The 21655-nt window shown below is 45.5% G+C and overlaps 1 protein-coding gene across 1 annotated transcript; it reads right to left on the reverse strand.

The window, feature by feature from the left end:
- Positions 1-1562: 1562 nt before the first annotated feature.
- On the reverse strand, positions 1563-21365 carry DNAJB11 (DnaJ heat shock protein family (Hsp40) member B11). The gene is made up of 10 exons (XM_073360338.1): positions 21078-21365; positions 19984-20140; positions 14447-14544; positions 12963-13095; positions 11092-11234; positions 10437-10519; positions 8491-8548; positions 6807-6918; positions 6250-6409; positions 1563-1938 (listed from the first exon to the last, which is right to left on the reverse strand). The coding sequence occupies exons 1-10, from the start codon at positions 21143-21145 to the stop codon at positions 1874-1876; spliced, it is 1077 nt and encodes a 358-aa protein (XP_073216439.1). The 5' UTR covers positions 21146-21365; the 3' UTR covers positions 1563-1873.
- Between the last annotated feature and the right edge of the window lie 290 nt (positions 21366-21655).

A 21655-nucleotide genomic window follows, 5' to 3' on the forward strand; every position in this document is an offset into this window, starting at 1 on the left:
ATTGTGCTGCACCAGTCTCTAGAGTCACTGCAGGGCAGCGCATCCAGGAGCGATAGGGAGGGAGGAGGAGAGGCAGATACTTTGTCCCTGTTTCCCCCCCATTACCGCTCAGGAAGCTGTCTGTTGTGGCCAAACAAAAAGCCTCTCGTGGCCGCATTTGAGAAATGCTGCACTAGAGAGAGCAAAAACAGAGGCGCCTCTATGATTGGAAGATAGTGAGGAAAAACCTAGTTGCAACAGATCCCAGAGCAGCAGATGGGAGAAACAGCATTTCCCCCTGCCATTGTCTAACACCACAGGGGACTGGGGAGCAGTAGGCCAGGGGAGAGAGGCACTGAGCTGTTCCCAAGCGCTTTATGTTTGTGCTACTCAGGATATATTTAAGAAAACTAAACTTGAATCCTCCCAGCTCTTCTGCCTCGAGTAAAAAGGCCCCAAAGTCTCTCTTACAGGGCTACAGTGCAGAGAGAGGGGTGGAGAGTGTTGGCTTTTCAGGGGAGAGGAAAGCAGCACTGCAGAAGGGAGCATGTACATTCTGCTCTGTGAGGGTCAGCACTAGCCCCCAGCAGAGCAGAGGAAAGGAGGTGGCACTTGCCCACAGGTGGGATTAGCTGGCTGCCATTTCTCACCCTTTACCCGCATGGAATGAAGTGCCACACAGCCAGTTTCTCCATCTGTATGTGCTTCAAGGCTTTTTCAGCTACGGCTTCCCAGCGTGCTGGGACACACAATGGCACACCGCCATGGGCAGCTAAACTAAGTGAGCAGAGCCTACTCTCCCTCACAAAGGACACCAGAAAGGGCCAGAGAAACCTCTCCCAACCCAGCAGCACAGCCCTCCTCTCCAGCTAAGAGGCTGCAGAGCTGTTGCATTTATTATCAATCAAACGTAGCACAGCTTGTAGGTCACACACCTATTTTCATTAGGGCAGAGCCTTCTTCAGACACCAAGTGCCTGCTGCTACAATAGAGCCAGTTCTACTTAGATGCATAGCCAGTCAATTGCCATTAAACTTTGAGCAGTTTTATTACAGTGGTCCCTGTTGCACCTGTTCTCTTGGAGGACTAAGTGCAGGGGATACCAAACTATTCCAACCAAGCCTTTGTGTGCAAGGAGATGGGGGAGTGGGAAGAATTCCTAACAGAGTTCTAGTCTGGGCACAGGAAGAGACGGGTTTTTTTTTTTTTTTTTTTAGAGCTCTATAAAGCAAAGAAAGGGCAAGGTGATTGCTGATATTTTCAAAGACCAGACTAAGTTCTGGCTTGAAACTTTGTGTGAATTTTGCAGGCAAGAGACTATTTTTGGCATTAAGAGAGTCAGAAGAGGACTGAAGAGGCCATCTTCACCACTGCCTCCAGAACTCCATCCAATGCCTCTGTAGCCGCTCCCAAGGCCCTCACTCAGTTCACTTCTAATAGAAACTGACCTCTTTCAGTGGAGTTGTGTGTTCTGAAAGAATACAGACCATTAGGCTCTGTGGGGAGGGACTGAGAGGAAATGTTAGGGGAAGATCAACATGAGAGACAAAGAGAAACGAGGAAAATACATTGAGAGGGTCAAGAAAAGTAACATCAAAATATATTTAAAAACCAGAATTTCCAATTTGCACTGAGTTTAACACCCCCCTGCCCCCATTTTCTTTGCTTAGGGGCTTTGCTCACTGCTCCAATACCGGGAACTCTATAGGCAGCACCAGTTATGCCCTGAAAAAGGAAATATTTTCCTTAAGCCATCTGACAACCTTCACCATTTGCAAAAATCTGCTTGAACCATCGCTCCATTTCCCTCCTTTTTGTTCTACAATGGGCAGAAGACTGCAAATAAATATCACTGATTTCACTTTTCATTTGCAATCAAGTCCAATTTGTTGTGTTAGTACCCCTGCAGTCCATTGTACACCTTCTGCACAGATGCTTGTTTCAACAGCTGTTTGAGACCTGCCATAGAAAAGGAACAGTTACCACACAGCATGAAAAACCCCGACAATATTTACATATCTGACTTGACACAGAAGCCACTTGGGCACCCCAGCTGGCACATCTAAGCAATGGAATACAAACATCTGGCAGTACAACTATCTCACTGGACAGTTAAACAGAAGGGCAGTACAAGTCCATTCTCATAAGGAGAGGTGGCGCTAAGTGGATAATGCTGTTATATTAAAGCCTTCTTACACGTCCTCCCACAACACAGAATAGGCTGAAACACAAAAGGGCTGGGACCCAATGAGACAGTCACCTCTGCTACAAACTAAGCAAGGCAGCAGATGGGGGTGGGGTGGAGACAAAAGAGGCTGGAGGAGATGCTCAAGATTCTCACACACATACTAACACACCACCCCGAGATCCCAGCGGCATGGGAGAAAAGTCGAGCCCAGGATACATTCTCTGGCCTCCTGTGTTGCTAGAACAATCCACTTACCCAGTGAAATGCTAGACTGTTTTCTTTACATATTAATATGGATACCACACTTAGTAAAGTCATGTTTAAGACTATTTCAATGGATTATTTTGAAGTTGTATTCTGATGTCCTGTCTATATCCACCTCTTGTCTGAAAGTGAGGGCTGGGATCTGATTGGCTGGCATGGGGTGTCAGATGCACTGGTTAGCACTCGCAACACAATATCCCACCTATGTGGGTCACTGTATTAAGGGAAAGACAAACAGACCTGCATCTCCTCCACCTAGTGGCCTGTCTTGCAGCCGACATGGGTGGGAGCAGGGGAGATAGGAAAGAGTGTGTACAGCTCTGCTGGTCTGGCGCTCTCTCTCCTGGATCTCAGCTTCCTGACATGAAAGCAGCAGAAATCCTACTTCACTTAGACTTTTAACCCTGTGGAGTGCTGCACGTTGCTTGCTCCCCTCTGAACAGTCCAGCCTGCTCCTTCAGCTGCACAGACGTTAAAGCTCCAAAAGAGTAATAAAGCCAATTCAAAGAGAAGCAATATAAGTATAGAGCTCAGGTGTAAGCATAGGAACCCTCTAGGAAGTAATCTCTGGCCGGCAGGTGGCAGAGAATCTGGTCAAAGGGACACCAGAGAAGCAGAATAAGGAGATAGTTTTCCCATCTTTAGGAGATGCCCTCCGGCAGGATTCTCACTGCTGGAGCAAAAGAAGCTCATGAGACGCCTCAAAAGAAGGTGCACTTAACATTACAAACAGAAGGGCCAGTGGCCAAGAATGAGAAAAGGAAGGAATTTTTCCCCTTGCTAGATAAACAGAAAAGTACAGGACTAAGTATTTCTTGAATATTTAGGCGCACAGCTGCCATTCAGACAGACAGTCAAGTTATGTTGTCGATCCCCTAATGCCTCCAGTAGCCCAGGGGAGACGTGGGTTGATCTTCTGACATCCTCCAGAGTGGTGTTCATCGTCAGTCAGCTGAGAACACATGAAGGCTCAGCCAGTGCAGTTACGCTACAGCTACCTCCACATATCTTGCTCAACCCTGGAGCACTGACACCGGCCCAAGAGACACAACATTGGCAGCGCTGCTCCCTGCAACAAAGTATCCTCGAGAACTCTAGGGAAGTATCCTAGAGTTCCTATGAACAGAGAGATCCAGCCTGCACAGTCACCCACCCTCCCTGAAGGACAGGAGGAGTGCCACTGAGCGCTCTGTGGCAGCCTAGCATAGGACAGTGTCCAGGCAAGATTGCCAAGCACAACTGGTAACCAAAAAGCACCATCACTCCCTCTGCTTCCAGTGCACTAATACAGGAGAGGGAAATCCAGGGCTCTTGATGGAGACCTAATGGCCCCTCCTGCCTTCGTTTCTTTAGTGAAGGCTCCACCTCCTTAGATGGGCTGGAATGCAATGCCACTGCCTTCAAGTGCTATACGTGAGATGGGGGCTGACACTTGGAGGAGCTCTTTGCTTTGGGGGAGATGTGCCATGAATTCTAGATGGGAAACTACCCAATAAGACTTCGTGGCAGGCAGCAGAGTGTGCACTAGTACCAAGTCTCAGTATACAGACTTCATTGACTCAGGATTTATTCTGCAGGGCATTTTGCACTAGCCTTGTGCCAAACCGACAGAATCTCTCTCTCCGGCATGGGTTGAATGGAATTCCCATCCCCATGCTTTTTAAGTGCGGAGTGACATTTGCAAGCATTCTTCATGTCCCTGCGCATTGTGACCCAATCCTAGTCAGGGACATCGCTCTGCTATGCTGGCAGAGCAGCCTTTCTTCCTCCTCTGACATATATGCCAAAGAGAAAGAGGGGCTCTGAAAGCCCAGCACAGATCAGAGCAAGCAACAATGCACTGGAGACAAGGCTCCTGGGGAAAACAGAAAAACACCTGGGAAGAGAGCCAAAGCTGCAGCACCCATCCAAAAAAGTGATGGAGAGCATGAGGCAGAGACCTCACACTTTTAAAATCAGCCACAGAATCAACAGGAGCAGGGAAAGGACTGAAAGGATGCTGGTGCTGCAGCTGTCAGGAGCTCCCTCACTGACTAGTCAAGAAGGAAGCGACTGGAATATTCTCAAGGCAGCATTTCTACACTCTGATGGTGGCACACGACACCACTAAGGGGCTGGCTTCCACTCTACAAACTCTGGGAGATGCAGTTCTGCCATTCTCACACTAGGAGACAGATGCCCAGGAGGGAGACTCCTGGCAGACAGTATCTTCAGAAAAATGCGTGTGGTGGCCCTGAGCAAGCCCAAAGGTAGTCCAGATGCTTCCCTCTAAGCTGCTTTGGAAGTGGAAGAAAAGAGTCTCTCCTGGAGCATCCATACTTAACTGTGCCAGGATCCAATTCCTTCCCCTATTAGTGGCAGAACATGGTTTCCATCATCCCCACTGGAGGGATATGTGGAAGAGGAACTCCTCTCTGCTACTGCCTGGAGTACAGAAGCAACGCCTGCTGCAGGTGCGGGGATGGGGTGCGGGGAGAAGAAGGTTCTTCTAGCAGTATGACAGGTTTCAGAGTAGCAGCCATGTTAGTCTAGGCTTATGCTCAAATACATTTGTTAGTCTCTAAGGTGCCACAAGTACTCCTTTTCTTTCTGATAGCAGTGTTTCAGAAGCTGTGAAGAAGTGGGGGCTAAAGATGATCCTTCTCTGTCCTGCCCCCAACTTTATGAGAGCTACCTGGCCTGCCAATCTTCACCCTCAATTTAGCTCAGACATTCATCCTCTAAAGAGGATTAAGTTGCAGCAAACTAAGTCCACTTTACTCCTGTGTGAGAGCATCAGAGGGGTGGGGGTTAACAGGTTATAATTTATGCATGTCGATTTCATAGCGAAAGCTGATTTTCCTCAGCATTCCTGCATAGACTTGGCCTATGTGCTTAGGGTAAAAAGAGGTGGGGAAAAAGCATTTATTTCCTGATGCAGCACAGCAGCTTCCACCTTAACGTCAGAGCAATACCCAACGCCAAAGAGAAGTGGAGGGAGATGCTGGGAAACTGTGCTGTTAAGTCTGAGATACCATTCTAAAAAGGGTGAAGCCAGTGCAGGGCTAGGTCCAGTTCTAACCCATCTCCAACAAGGGTGCAACCTGTCCCTTGGATGGGAGCTTTGAAGCGGCTCCAGATTTGTCAATGCTATACAGATATCAGACCAGTGGTCCATCTAATCTAATCTGGTAGGCATCCAAGTACAGCAACTGAAACCAGATGCTTCAGAGGAAAGAAGAAATTGCCCACAGTGCACCTAGCCAATTACATTGTGCCGGGGTGGCCAACCTGAGCCTGAGAAGGAGCCAGAATTTACTAATGTACATTGCCAAAGAGCCACAGTAATACTTCAGCAGCCCCCACATCATCAGCTCCCCCTGTCCCAGTGCCTCCCACACGCTGGCAGCCCCACGGATCAGCACCTCCCCCTCCCTTCCCGCACCTCCTGATCAGCTGTTTTGTGGCATGCAGGAGACTCTGGGGATAGGAGGAGGAGCGAGGGCATGGCAGGATCAGGGGAGGGGGGTGGGAAGGGGTAGAAGTGGGGGCAAAGCCAGGGGGTTGAACAGTGAACATCCCCTGGCCCATTGGAAAGTTGGCACCTGTAGCTCCAGCCCCGGAGTTGGTGCCTATACAAGGAGCTGCATATTAACTCTGAAGAGCCGCATGTGGCTCCGGAGTCGCAGGTTGGCCATCCCTGTATTATGCTGTATGCAGGGGTGGGGGGAGAGAATTCCTTCCTGATCCCTACAGGCGGTTATCTTAAATCGCATGACAAAGCTCTATCATTGTTCAGAAAATTCTGAGATGATGTGGTAGGTTTTTAAAGCACAAACCTTCCCGCTGTTCATCTGTCAGCTGCTCTTTGGGGAAATCCACATCAAAAGTAATTATCAGTGAGCCTTTGATGTTGTTGTTATCAAAGTTTGGAAGACCTTCTCCTTTTTTCCACAGTTTGGCCCCAGGTTTTGTGATTTTATCCCGGGCAACATGAACCTACAAAGCAAGGGAAAATTGAGAACAGTGTTAGTATCCGGTTATCCTAAATTTCCTTTATGGCAATATTAGACAGGCATGCTCAATACTGAATATGCCACAAAGCCAGTAATATTCAGTACCAGGACACGTAAGAGCACTGACACAGAGCTTAGGACAACATATGCCAGCACATGCCCTCTAGCCTGGAGGCTAACCAATGACTGTGCCCTCACTTGTAGCTTCTGGAGCAGACTCCAGATAGTCAAAATGGGTCTTTTTAAAATCTCTGGATGAGACAAGATTGTCTAGGGTCAACAGCTGCAACTAGAAGTGGACAAGTCCCTGTGGGGAACAGGGAATTCATTACTGAAATAATTTTGCTTGTAGAGAACATGAAAGAAAACTCTTGCCTCACCTTGTGCCCATCTAAATGGGCAATATCCATTTCAAAGCCTATCAGTGCCTCGACCAGCGAGATAGTGACGTTTGTATACAAATCATCCCCTCTTCTTTCAAAGACAGGGTGCCTGTGAACAGATCATAGGAACTTGAACCGTTGACCTCTCACCTCACCTCTTCTGCAAAAGTCAGGACTAGAGCTGAGCGAAATTGTTTTGGGAAATAGTAAAGTCACAGAAATATGCATTTTTCATGGCACTGAAACAAAAAAATGAGTTCAGGTTGAATTCAACGAACTGTTTTGGCTGAAAAAGAACGGAGAATAAAAATGTCAAAGATGTTGTTTCAATTTGACATTTGAAATGTTTCATTTCAACCTGAACAAAGCTTTTCAATTTTTCATTTTGGCGAGAAAAATTTAGAATTGGTTCAAAAGGAACTGATTTTGTTTTTTTTGTTTTTTTAAATATTTCCATTCAGGCACAGAACTGAAAAGTCAATTATTCAGGACCTCTAGGTTACTTGCTTCCCTCCATTTATGAAAAGGCTTGAAGAGTTCACATAAATCTCAGAAGAATGGAGAAGACATTCATAAGCCTGATTCAGCTTCCTTTTCCTGTGCTAGGGGATGTGCATTACTAAGAATCTTGCCCTGTGAACTGAAAGGAGGGGAGAGGTGTGATAGGCACACTCTAGCCCCCACATCCTCCAAGTGTCCCCCTGCAGTTTCCAGCCCCATATCCATTGGACACTCACAGATTTACCAGGCCTGCTGGTCCCAAAGGAACAGTTCTGTGTTGCACCTTAGAACACAGCTCTGTGTAACATAAAACAGAGAAAGCAAGTGTAACCAAGGCTGGCGGAAGTCACAGTAGGGCTGTAGACAGGCTGCTGGGGTCAGAGCTGCTGACCCAGGGCTGTCCAGCACATAGAAACTCAGGATGCAACCTGCATGCAGGTAGCTGCTTGTGAGCATCCCAGGCTGGAAGCTACAGCGGTAAAGCATTGTAAGGCAGCCATGGTTGCAGGGCAAATGGTGACAAAACTCCTCACTGGTCTGGACTGCACTGCACACCATCACATACAGACCTCACTTCTCACATTTTCCATACATACATCTCACAATGGTTATAATGACCAGTGTGACACAGACTTTCATTAGAGACCTTCCATTACATTCTCTAGTGAACTACTATGTAGATCACAGATGAGAGGATCCCTGTAACCCTTATGCACCCCTGTACCCTTTGACAGCTGGCACAAAGAGGGACCTGGGACACGAGAGCTTTGTCAGGCAGTCCCACATGACTCATCCAGCAGCTTCCTTTTTCCTGTTCTAGCGACGTGTTCCATTTCCTGTTCCATTCACAGGGCAAGAGGTGGAGAGGAGTGTCAAAATACCATGTGATTCATCCAGGAGCTACCATCTAATCTTAGATTTTGGGCCAAACAAAACAAAAATCCTGTGAACAGCTGGCAATAATCTCAAAGTATTCTAACACCCTTAACATATGACACTCTCTGCAGAGTCCTGCCTCCAGCCCTCCATTAAAACCATCAGAGGATTGGCTTTCTCGCCTCACTGATGCTGCTGCTGGGTAACAGGTGCCATTTGAACTGCAAAACTGATACAAAAGACACTGGTAAGTTTTCTGTCTCGTAGCCAGGAGAGAAGTGGGTTAGCTAGGCAGCTTACTTACTTGAGAACTTTTATTCGGAAGCGTAAGTCACCCGGCTCCCCATCTACATGGGGTTCACCTGTGGAAGTAAGTTAGAAATGGTGTGTTACACTAAGTCATCAACTGGGGCTTCACCAGCAATTAGCCAGCTTGTCTGACATCAGAGAGACTCGGCTCACTAGATGGCTTGGTCTTGTATTCTTCTTCTAACCTGAAAAAACCCACACCATTTTTATGAAAGACTCCCTACCTACATGCAGCATTCTTAGATGGAAGACCCCAGACTTTTGGAGTCATGTCTCAATGAACACTGGAGCATGAAATTAGTGCAGAAGAGTCACCTACAGACTGTGTGCGTGACAGATATGGCAGTGTCCTGCCACACCCTTGGGATACTTTATTGAATAAAGTTTAAGTATCTTTGAGACCCATTGTGTTAAATGAATGGTTTATGTATTATTGTGGTTGTCAGTTGCAATTATATGTAACCTCTCTGGATGGAGGGGATGGGGGAAGAGAGCAGACAGATGTGAGACTTTGAAGTTCAAAGGACTATATTAAAAATGTGCCAGATGAATGGATTTGGAGGGACAATTAATATTAAGGGGATTTCCAGGGGAATACCTAGGGAGAGGTTGATGCAAATTCTTCCCCTCTGGCTATGTGAAAACCCAGCCTTCTGAAGCTACGCCCTGAGGAGCAGATCATTGTCTTCCGATTACCTGTTCCCAGAGATGAGATCAAAGGCCTGAACTGTACAAAACCAGCTGAACTGCTCAGCCTGGGTTCTGGTTCTGAATCTGAGAGTTATGAACTTGTAACCACAGAGAAAACCTAGTTGTGGGTATTGAAGGACTAACACCTACCAGAGCCAGACTCCTGGTAAGCTTTTTAGCATCTGGGTAGGTTCTTTTATTTATTTATTTTTTTAATATGTTTTCTCTGTAATACTTTCACCTTAACAATAAATATGCTTGCTAAGAAAGAGCTATGTGGTAACTTATAACCGTGGGGAATAGACTAGTCATAACCTCTGGAGAGAAAGCAAAGCGCAGATGCTGGTCTTTTGGGCAGTCTGGCTTGCTGTTGACATCACAGTGTAGAACGGGAACTGCGCAGCCTTGAAGATCCCTCAGTCAGAACAGAGTGAGATGTGGGCCTCTGCCCTAGAGAGATGACTTTTTAGAAGCTGGAAACCTCTAAATGGGTGCTGTTGAGGGACCAAAGTGAAGGAGCACAGGAGCCACTGCCATGAACTGTGACAACGTGGATTATCCAAAACCTATACAGCTATAGTTGAGATACTGTGTAGCACTGCAGCTCACTTTGATGACTAAAGGCAACCAAGGGTTTATTGGGACATGAAGTCATGATATTAGTTAATTCTGTTAAATGGCTAGAAGAAAAATTTTTGCATAATGGAGACTTGCTGATAAAGCAGGTTCTAGGCAGAAACTGGGTCTGTTTCTGAAGCACGTACCTTTCAGCCCCCTTGGAACGTCAAGGGCGAGCTCAGGCATAGGGTGCAGTGATGTAGGATTTAGCATTCTGCTATGTTTTCCCTTTCGGCTTCCTGCTTTGACTCTGTCAGATCTGAACAAGTGATAATGGCGAAAGACTCCACATGCTTGGGCCAGGGGACTTGCATACACACTTCAAATAGAGCTGAGCATTATGGCAGACATATGTCACAGGTCCTCTTTCTGATAGGAATGCTTTCCCTTCCTGTTTCCAGATGTCTAATATAAAAGCAAGGGGGCTGAACTCTTTGAGCAGAGCGTTACTAAAATTGACTGCAGGGTGCAGTCTCTAGATTGAGAGAATGCATAGGACAAACCAACGGCTTAAAAAGGGGCAAGTTCAAAACAATACCCCACAGCAAGCACTGAGATTCCTGAATGCTGCCCTCATCATAATCATCCTAGTGTTACCAGAGCTGATCTTTATGGTGGCAGCTAGTGCCATACCTTCCCCGATGAAGGGGTACTCCATGTCATCCCTCACGCCTGGCTCTATCTCTACCTCTAGTGTTCGCTCTTCATTCACAAGCCTGGGGAGATAAAGAGAAACAAAATAGAAGAGTGGATGCTGTGCTCAGCAAGAAGACAGGTTTTACTCATTTTATTGGACTAGCACAGGCTACTCCCATAGTGGCCTGCTGCTTCCATCATTTACTACCCACTACGCAGAGTGGCGGGCAAAAGGTGTCTCTTACACGGTCTCCACTGGTCAACCATCATAGACAGCAAAGAGCTAAGCTACTGAAACCATCCCATGATCCCATGTACACTACTACTTCAGCAGTCCCCACCTCCACATATCCCAATAGTACTCCTGTCCAACTTTAGCCTCTTTCACAGCAGTGCAGAATGGCCTCTTTAGATGGGTGTAAAGTCAAGGAGAGTGGAGCTAAAAAATGCAAATTAGAAAAATCATCTACCTAATCCGGTTTCTCATTCCTGCCACAACTGCAAAGTATACGATAAAACCAGCTGCTGTTTCCCAATAAGCCACCCCGCCACATGGATCATACTGGTCACACATGCATGTCCTTCCCCCATCTAGTGGCCAGTTGTGATTAGCTATCCATATCACAGTATAGGGCAGAAACACAACACTCACTTGACATTGGGACACTCATCACAGACAACTTCTTGAGTCATCTGGAAACGCCCAGGGCCTAGCTGGGTGGTCCTCATCTCCTGCCGGCAGTTGCATTTCCGTTTGCCAGGAGCCTGCCTGGCCACTGGCTTGTTCCTAACAACCTGCAAGAAACACATACAGCAGTTTCATATCAAGCAGTCACACTGTATAATGATCTCGAGGCTTTGCAAATAGCTGAGTTCCTTCAAGCAACATTCTAGACAACAAGCCCCATGATATCTGTGCTGTACCCAAAACAATTGCCTTTGATCTTGGAAATGCCTTCCTGAATACAGTCTTCAGTTCACTACCTGAAAACCCACTGTGTCCCTGTTATAGTCATGTTCCTTTTAAGCCTGCTTCCCAATGCTTATCCACCTTTCTAAATAAAAATGGTAACATTAGACTGAAACATCTGATGCCTTCAATGAATTATTTTGGGAAGCTGGCTAAAATTCCATTCATTTTACAGTGACTAGGAAAGTTTTTTCTGTAAAGATATTTTTAGAATTTTTTTTTTTCTTCCACATTCACATCTCTGAACAAGCTTGATTTAAATCCGGCTGAGGCACTTGTCACTGAAGACAACACCTGAAGACTGCAAGCTGTGCAAGTGCAGTACTTGATGATTCTTCTTTTTAACAGTATGCCACAGTGCTAAGCTCCTGGCTTTATTTCAAAACATACCTTTATAACTGTTTTTTACTGGGTTTGAGGTCTAACAGGATTTCTATGTCCAGATGCAAGTACTTCTGATGTGCATGTGTGTCCATTTCCATATTATTTGGATGGGAAAACAAATAATTTTTTACACCGAAGAACCCAAGGAAATGAAACGTGAAAACTGTGTTAATCAATGTTGAGATTCAGGAAATTAAGTTATAGTTCCTAAATCTACCACAATTTGGTCATACTTTATATATTAAGGTATACAGTTCATATACAATATTGTATATTGCTGTTTACACACACTGGGCATATCTACACTGCAGCTGGGAGGTGTGATCACAGCATGTGTAATCTAGGTAGATCAAAGGTAGCTCCAGTAACATTAGCAGTGAAGATAACCATATCCACCCAGGGCATACTTCAATGGCTAGCTTGTTGCAACATGTGATGCAATCACACCTGACTGCAGTGTAGACACACAAACCCCTTAAGTTAATGGTTAATTACCTTGGGAACCGTAATTTTGAGTTGCCTGATTTACATACTTGAACCCTCAACTCTAATGCTCGATTAATATAGCTTTTTTGCATTTAATTCTGTACTGAGGATTGCCAGCATCAGAGACATAACTAGTTAAATGAAAGAAAAGGAGTACCTGTGGCACCTTAGAGACGAACAAATTTAAATGAAATCATCGTATATTTGCTAAACACAGAATGTTAGATGTCTGTTGTGACAGAGATGCTTGGCCATGTAAAAATTAAGTTAGATTAATAGTGTGGCAACTACTTTGTTGAAAGAGGCAGGATTTGATATGAGAGGACCTGACTTCAAGAGACTAAATAAGCTTACATCTCGTTTAATGTTTCATCTCTTTGCTGCAGCTTTCCATTGGGTTTCAAAGTGACCTACCTGGGAACTTCCCTTTCCCCACAGTGCTTTTGGTTCCAAGAACAGTACCAAGTTACTTGGCAGCAACAGGAGGATGCACAAGAAATCCCAGCATTGCCTCTCACCCATGTCTGTGTTGTACCTCACCTCTCCTCAGACACACTGTTAGGAAGTAACCCATTTCCATTTCTTTCTAAGAATGCACTATTCCCACCAACAGTTAAGCCAGCAGTCACCAGCAAGCTCAAGGGTTGAACGGGGAGGCCCCAGAAATAGACTGTTACACTTACTTCCACAAAGTTTCCTGAATACACTTCCTCCAGTGTAACTTCCAGGTCCACAATGATGTCACTTCCTCGTGGAATATTCCTGTCTTGCTGACGAGGACTTCCTCCAAACATGAAACCAAAGTCCCCAAAGAAGCTACAGAGTAATGGACATTCATTAATTCAGGAAGAAGTTTAAGTTCACTCCAGCTATGTGGCTTTACAAACAGGATCTCTGTTAGAACACAGAGACCAAATGCAGCAATAGGCTCCCTTGAAGACTTTTCTCACCACCACATAAGATGCACTGTTAAGCAAATTGACCATTGGCTGATATTCCTTCAAACACAAGTTGCGTGCTTTCAAAAACGAACAGAAATCAGTTATTTCAGAAGAGATTGCCTCCAAGTCATCACAGCTGGGAATAAATTTTTGGCACCACATCTAAGGTACTTATATGGCCCCAATAACCCTAGTATCGGAGTGCTTCACAGTCTAACATATTTATCTCCTGTAAAGCAGGAAGTGCTATAAACCTCATATACAGATGGGGACTGAAGCACTGAGAGGCTAAGTGACTTGCATCCTCACAAAGGAAGCCTGAGGTGAAGTAGGAAATTGAACCCAGGTCTCCGAAATCCTAGGCTAGAGCCCTAACCACTGGGACATCCTTCTATGCAGTACCAAAGTTCAGACAAGGGCAATATTTGAGGGTGGACACTGAGGGGTCTTCAAAAGTGCATTAACTGCCTTTAGGGGAATCCAGCCCTAGCTGGCAGAGTGTTTAGTGGAGGAAGAGACAGAAACCAAGCATGGCCTTTCTTTTTATTCAGTCAAACTAGTCAATAAGGGCTGCTCTCATCCTTCAAGCAGACCACACCAGCAGATACTGGCACCCTAAAGGACAACTATAGCAAAGATATCTCTATTAGAAATGAATAATCCACAGGTTTACCCTGAAGCCAGAGGTGCTGTTGGAAGTGTGAGTGAATGAAGAGGTCAGATTTTGCTGTATTTAAACCAGTAAAAACCAGGAAAAGATGCTGTACAGTTTTCCTTAAAAACAACCAACCCCCCACCCATTATCTGTGCCAGTGTAATTAACTGCCAGAGGATACAAGAAAGATTCTGCATATTTAATACAATTACAAATCTATTATACCTCACTCACACTCGCAAATCTGCCAAGTGAGTAATGCTGATTTGTGGGGGGAGAGAGAACAAACATGGTCTTCATGCTCATTACTCAGTGGAAGAAGGGGTGGCATGTGTGTGAAAGCAGCAGCTAGGATATGAGTGTTGAATACACCTCTCAGATTACCCTCTGTCATTAGCTGTCAGTGCTGATTCATTTATCTTTTGACCAGGGAAAAATGAGAAGATCCAGGCTACTAATAACAAAGCATCTGGTCAGTGCTGGAGTCTGTGAAGTAGTATTGGTGTCCTTATATTATGGACAAAATTAGTCTTCCCTGCCTGCAGAGCAGTTTGCCAGGATGAAAGCTTACTGTGAGAAGATGTCTCCATGGGAACCCTGGTGACCATCCTTCAGTCCCTCCTCGCCATATGTGTCGTACTGCTTTCTCTTCTCCTCGTCTGAGAGCACCTGGAAGGGCAGAGGATGTGGGACACTAAACATTAGTGCGTAAGCGAACTAGGTTATTTAGACAAGGCTTTTGAAATGAACCCTGCCGTTATTCCGAAATGAGGAACAAGACAGATTGTCATGACTCCATAATTACCTTTAAGTCAGAAGTTTTCAGTATAGCAAGAGCTATAAACCTTTATTTTGCATTCATCTAATTGAAACAGCAAAAACCAAGACACAATATAATTCAAAACTATTTCAATTTTTCATGGTGGTTCAATGGAAGACGAATTGGTAGAACAGTAAGAGTCCAAAAATACAGCCCTTTTGGCAGTCTTTCACAGAAGTGTGTGTCACCCTTCTTTGTAAACCACATTGCTGCTGCTCCTCCTGCTCCTTGCTCTAATATCAGTGATACAGAAGGAGCATTTGTCTCGAGATCATTTTATAAACTTTAGACAAAATCTCAAGTCTGAGCACTGATGTGAAGCCACTAAATATGACGATAAATCTGCCACAGCACAAACATTGGCACTCACTTCCGGGACAACATGGGGTGAGGGAGGGGAGGGAAGAGAGCAAGAGAGAACATGAAAGCAGTGACCTCAGCTGCATTAAGGTGGAATAACTTTCCAAATGCATGGAATGTGTGACAATCAGATGTACTGATCCATTGATCCAAAAGCATATGAGGAGGCTGTTAAAAGTTTTGCATCAGAGTGGGAGTTTGATGAATCTGGGATACATACAGCTTTTGGGTATCTGTTGGAGATGGAAGCAAAAGCCTTATGGAGTACTGGAGTGTGTTATTGACAGTGTTATAATCAATATTAAGGTGAAAAGGAAGGCACAAGCATTTCCTTTTAACTTCATATTTCCATGCTTTTCGGGTTTCAAGGGGGTAGCATACATCCTGATGCAACCTTAACTGCCACTAAATATAGCTTTTGTTTGCTAATTTATCTTGGTATTAGAAAAATTACCAGCAGCAATAGCTATAGCTAGGCTCTTAAACAGATATTAAATATTTACTACATCTGTTGGGGCACGTTCATAACTTTCCAAAATAACGAGGCGTCCGGTGGCACCTTAAAGACTAAGATTTATTTGGGCATAAGCTTTCATGGGTAAAAAACCCCAATTCTTCAGATGCATGGAATGAAAATTATAGATCCAGGCATAAATATACTGGCACATGAAGAGAAGGGAGTTACTTTACAAGTGGAGAACCATTGTTGACAAGGCCAATTCAGTCAGGGTGGATGTGGTCCACTCCCAATAATTGATGAAGAGGTGTCAATACCAAAAGAGGGAAAATTGTTTTTGTAGTGAGCCAGCCACTCCCACTCCCTATTCAAGCCCAAATTAACGGTGTTAAGTTTGCAAATCAATTGTAGCTCTGCATTTTCTCTTTGAAGTCTGTTTTTGAAGTTTTTTTTGTTGAAGGATGGCTACTTTTAAATCTGTTATTGAATGTCCAGGGAAATTGAAGCATTCTCCTATTGGCTTTTGTATGTTACCATTCCTGATATCTGATTTGTGTCCATTTATTCTTTTACATAGAGACTGTCCAGTTTGGCCAATGTACATGGCAGAGGGGCATTGCTGGCACTTGATGGCATAAATCACATTAGTTGATAAGCAGGTGAATGAGCCCAATGGTGTGGCTGATGTGGTTGGGTCCTCCAACGGTGTCGCCAGAGTAGATATGGGGACAGAGTAGACAATGGGGTTTGTTACAGGGATTGGTTCCTGGGTTAGTGTTTCTGTGGTGCGTAGTTGCTGGTTTCTGTGGTGCGTATTTGCTTCAGGTTGGGGGGGGGGGGGGGGATGTCTGTAAGTGAGGACTGGCTTCCCTCCCAAGGTTTGTGAGAGTGATGGATTGTTTTTGTGGATACAGACAAACATGGTTACCCCTCTGATACTTTCCAAAATAGAAACCTTCCATACTGGAGTGTTCCATGCTTGGTCTGCCCAGAGCTGAAGTGCTTTGTAAAGTTGGAATACTACTGGTTAAACGGTTTTAAATTAGGGGGAAGAGGCAAGAACCAGACCTTTCCTCCAATTTTATTTTTTTTAAGACCTCGCTATAGTAAAAATGGCTGATACATGAAACGGCCATACTTTTCAATGAGGGCTACTGCTTTGTGTGATTTTGTTTTAATTAAACAGGAGATTTGCAGATGGTCCTTATTCTACATGTACAGTGAGGGAAGATGGGCCGTGCATACACGCACAGCTAACAAATATACACTGCTTGGTTGAAGGCACTTACAACAAGGTCCGATGTGAGTGAGTTTGTAAATTTTGTATGCCACTCAGACATTCCCACATCACCTTTTGTAAACACACACAAGAAACACTGCATTGATGCAATACGAAGATTGCACAGTCAGGAAGTGCAAGAACTAAAGAGCCCAACAGCAACATTAAATCTGCTGCATTGCACATATCATATTTTCTAATTTTAGTTCTGCAAAATATTTAAGAACACAATGGACATGTAAGAGTCAATATTGGTGATGTTACCTGAATTTTTATGTTTCCTTAATGGGATTTAGTTGTGCCACCATGGTGCCTTAAAGAGATTAAATTTCAAGTTGACCATGTCAACTTAAAAAAGAAATTAATGAGTTTAATGTTTCAAAGACTACACGTGCCCCTGAGTCTCCCTGCTGATTTTTGTGAATTTACAATCATACTTTTCCCATTTTTCTAAAGCTATTATTGTGTCTGAGACGCACAGAAAGATGGAAACCTGATTATACAGGGAAAACAGTAAAATTAACTGTACGAAATGGAGTCAAAAGTGTCAGGACCCACATCCTGCGAAGACTTACACATGCTAGTAGCCCCATTGATTTTAAATGGGACTAGTCATCAATGTAAAGCTAAGCATGTGTGTAATTCTTCAGAGATCTGGAACTTTAAGTTTGAAAGAAAATAGGTAAATATTTTTCACATTGAAGAAGTGATGAATTTCATGATTTTCTGTTTGCAAGAGACACAGAAAAAACCCACTTCCCAGGATAATTTAAGAATTTCCATTCAAAGTGACCAAATAGTTTGCTTTAAAAAGAGGTCAAACTCAGCAAGACCAGTAGAAAACTTCCCCGTATTGTTTAACTGAAAATTAGATCTTCTCCTTTCATGCACTCATGACTATGTACCTGTGCAGCAGTGCTTCTACAGTGAGGAAAGCACCAGATGTGCAATGGCTACAGTTGCGGATCTTAGTCAGTTGCACAGCATTAGGGCCACCATTAAACCACTGCAGAAGCATAAGTGTGATCCGTATCTATTCTCCAGCACAGTATCTACTCCAGAAGTTTTACAGACATACATACACCAAATAAATAGATTCTTACACCTAAATAATGTGCTGGCCCAGGACAGCTGCTCACTCCTCCTCTACCTGAAAATTACTGTCAGTTCCTCCTCAGGGACCTCTCTCTGCTCCCTTGAGGCTTGAATGGAAAGGGATAGAGAAACAGCCCCAACCACAAGAGCACAGGAGGAAGAGGAAGGGCAGCAGCTGGTTAGTCACCTAAGATAGGAGGATCCAGCCTGCAATAATTTGAGGTGTGTCCAATATTAAACATGGGGGGTGGTACGAATATGAGGGTTGCATAAAGTGCATTTGGGATGGCAGGGCTCACCTCTCCTTCTGCCTGGCATTCCACAAAAAGCCCAGGCAGCTAGCACCTCACTAAATTCTTCAGTTGACTGGGTAGGGGCCCCCGACTTCAATTCCTTTTCCTGGGCCACAAACAGCCGAAAAGAGGAATACCTGTGTTGTTGCACCATAAGTGACAGACAATAGTTTTTAAGGATGTTCTCTCACTCCGTGAATTAAATACAGATTGCAAAATGGGTTTAATAGATGTGAAAGCCAGAAGGGAACATTACAATCATCTAGTCTGACCTCCTGCGTACCACAGGCCACAGAATTTCAGCCAGTAATTAAGCCTGAATCAAGCCCATATCTTGTGGCTGAAGTGAAACACATTTTTAGAAGGACATTCAGTCAATGTAAAGGCTTTAAGTGAGAAAGCACCATATTTGTTGATAATTAACCATTGAAACATCTTGCCTTCACTATTAGTTTGATTCTGTGTCTAACCTGAGTTAATGTAATTTTAAATTTCAGCCAGGGGATTTTGTCAATACCTTTGTCTCCCAGATCAGGGAGAGAAGATGTTTCTAACTAGGTACTTATATACACCACAATCAAATAATCTCTTAATTGATTTAAGAAGTATAAAGAGAACATTAACTCACATAGTGAGAACACCCTTAAACCAGCTTAAGATTGAAAACATTAATTGTGCCATAAGCAACAGACGATAAAAGCCAGGTATCACAGAGTTTGATCATTTGTCACATATTCTGACAATTTCCATTACACACTGACAGGTTTGAAGACTTAGAAGCATGCTTCAGCTCCAAACTTAAGGACAACCAGGAATCAAATTTCAAACCTGTATCTTGGTAGCCTAGAGACAAATGCTAGGGATGGAATAGGGCAGAGGAACTACAAATAATTTTAAATGATCTATTTCAGGTACAACTATGAAATCCCAGAATAGCATATCCTGTCTGAAGATTCCAAAAGAATGGATCGAGATGTCCATTTTATTAATCATGCACTAGTTTCCCTTCCTCAGCGAGAGAACTAACTTTACACCAAAGTTTTGGTGCTCTGAAAGAATAAGCTATTGTTTTCTAGAGAAGAAAATTTAGCCACCTCTGTCCTCGTACATCCTGAGCATCCACAGCAATCAAGCTGTCTTTGGTCCCAGAAAGTCAACTACTGCAACATCTCCTGCAAAATGAAACAAGATGTCCAGATCCCTATATGGGAATTTGCAAACTCCATCAAAGGAAACATTCTTTCTCTCCTACAACATGCAAGAGAGGATAACTTAACTCTGAAAATTAGAATCCAAAAGTTGGCCTCTGACCACTGCTAGAAATCTCAGCGACAGCAATCAGGTTAACACACACCAGGCTCTTTATGATTTTTCACTATCACCTCCACTGCAGTTTCTAGTCAATAAACCTGTCTTTTCACTTTTGTTGCAACAATTCGTTACCAATACGGCAATGTAATCATTGCTGACTCCTCCTGATTTGGGGGAGAGAGAGCTCAGTGGTTTGAGTATTGACCTGCTAAACCCAGGGTTGTGAGTTCAATTCTTGAGGGGGCCATTTAGGGATGTGGGCCAAAAATTGGGGATTGGCCTGCTTTGAGCAGGGGGTTGGACTAGATGACCTCCTGAGATCCCTTCCAACCCTGATATTCTATGATTCTATGAATGCCAGCTTCAAGGATGTCACTGGGAAAGAGCACTTGTTCCACTCTCCCGCAAACGATGAGATTGGCAGAGATGCCAACAATACAGGAAAACCATGTTTGTGTTAGTACTGGGAGCAGATACTGATTAACTCACTGACCTCATAGGCAGCACCCAGATCCTGGAACTTTTCTTGTGCTCGTGGATCATCAGGGTTTCGGTCCGGATGAAGCTGCAAAGCCAGTTTCCGATAGGCCTTTTTAATGTCTTTTACTGATGCACTGCGGGATACTCCCAGAATCTTATAGAAATCCCTCCTGAGAAATACAGAGCAAAATAAGCATCTAGTTGTGGCCTCTGCCACATAGAACTATTCCATATGTGCAGCACATCTACCACTCATATAACACCACCACCACCGTAGCATCCAAACAACTCAACCAATAATGAATGCATCCTCCTGGCACACCTGGGAGTTTGAATCAGTGCTATTAGCACCCTTTTACAGAGGAGGAATTGAAGCAGAGACATTCAGTGACTGGCTAAAGACAGAGCGTGTGTGGTGTGTGCGTAGGTGTGCGTGTGTAACGGGATAGTCAGAGGCTGTGTGTGGGGGATGGATGGTGTGCTGGGATTTTCAGGGGCTGTGTGTGGGGGATGGGCAGGAGCCAAGTTTGGAAGATGGGAGGACCAAGATAGTTGGAAGCTGTGTATGAAGAATGGGCAGCGGCCAGGTGAGAGGTCGGGATTGTCAGGGACCGGGGGGGGGGGGGGGGGAGAGGGCTGGGCAGGGGCCAGGTGTGGGAGTGGGGGGCTGGGATTGTCAGGGAATGTGTGTAGGGGATGGATGGGGAACCAGGTGTGGGAGCAGGGGGCCAGAATAGTTGGGGGCTGGGGAGGGGCCAGGATAGTCGGGGCGGTGTTAGGGGGCAGGGAGATAGGCAGAGGCCAGGTGTAAGGAATGGGGGCCCGAGATAGTCGGGGGCTGTGGGGGGGAGGAGGGGATGGGTGATGGGTGGAGGTTGGTCGCTGCTTGGGGTGGGCGGGGCGAGAGTGGGAGGAGAAGGAGGGGAATGGTGTGGGCGGAGACCGGGGAGGCCCGCGAAGGGTGGGGGCTAGTCGGTGCCTGAAAGGCCGGAGGCGGGGGCTCGGAGTCGGCCTAAGGGATCGCGCCCCCTTACGAGGAGCGGACCTAGGCCCCCACAGGCCCCGCTCCCCCGGAATCCCCGCCCGCCCGCCCGCGGCCGCACTCACCCGGCGCTGGCCTCCCCGAGGAGGTAGAGCAGCAGCAGGCAGAGAAGGCCGAGGCAGCTGGGGGCCATGACGACGGCGAGGCCTCGCTCCCCGCCGAGGCTGCACGCGGCTGGGACACGGCTCACTTCGTCTGGGGGTAGCGCGGGGGACTTCGGCCGGGTCCCGCAGCGGCGACGACTCAGTCACCGGTAACCATAGATATGAACCAGAACCCGGCGACGAGAGCGGTCCAATCAGACTGCGGCACAGACCGCGACCCTAGTCACACCTTGCCAATCACAGTCGCACACTTCAACAATCGCCCGGCCGTACTGGCCAATAACATCAGTCCACGTCAGCAGTGAGCCTCCTGACCAATCGTGACTATTTGCGTCACCTACCCCAGTGTCCAATCAGAACGCCAGGAAGGACAGTGACATCACTATCAGAAACCAACTAAAAGTGACTGCTCAGAGAGTACTGCTCCGGGTGATAGCCAATCACAGGCTGCCCGTGCCTTCCGGCCAATCACGGAGCGAACAATACTCTCACCTCCACGCTCCTCAAACGCACCAATCAGAACCTCGCTACTATGAAGG

This window comes from Lepidochelys kempii, chromosome 9 (assembly GCF_965140285.1).
Source record: "Lepidochelys kempii isolate rLepKem1 chromosome 9, rLepKem1.hap1, whole genome shotgun sequence".
In the NCBI taxonomy this organism is placed as follows: Eukaryota; Metazoa; Chordata; order Testudines; family Cheloniidae; genus Lepidochelys; species Lepidochelys kempii.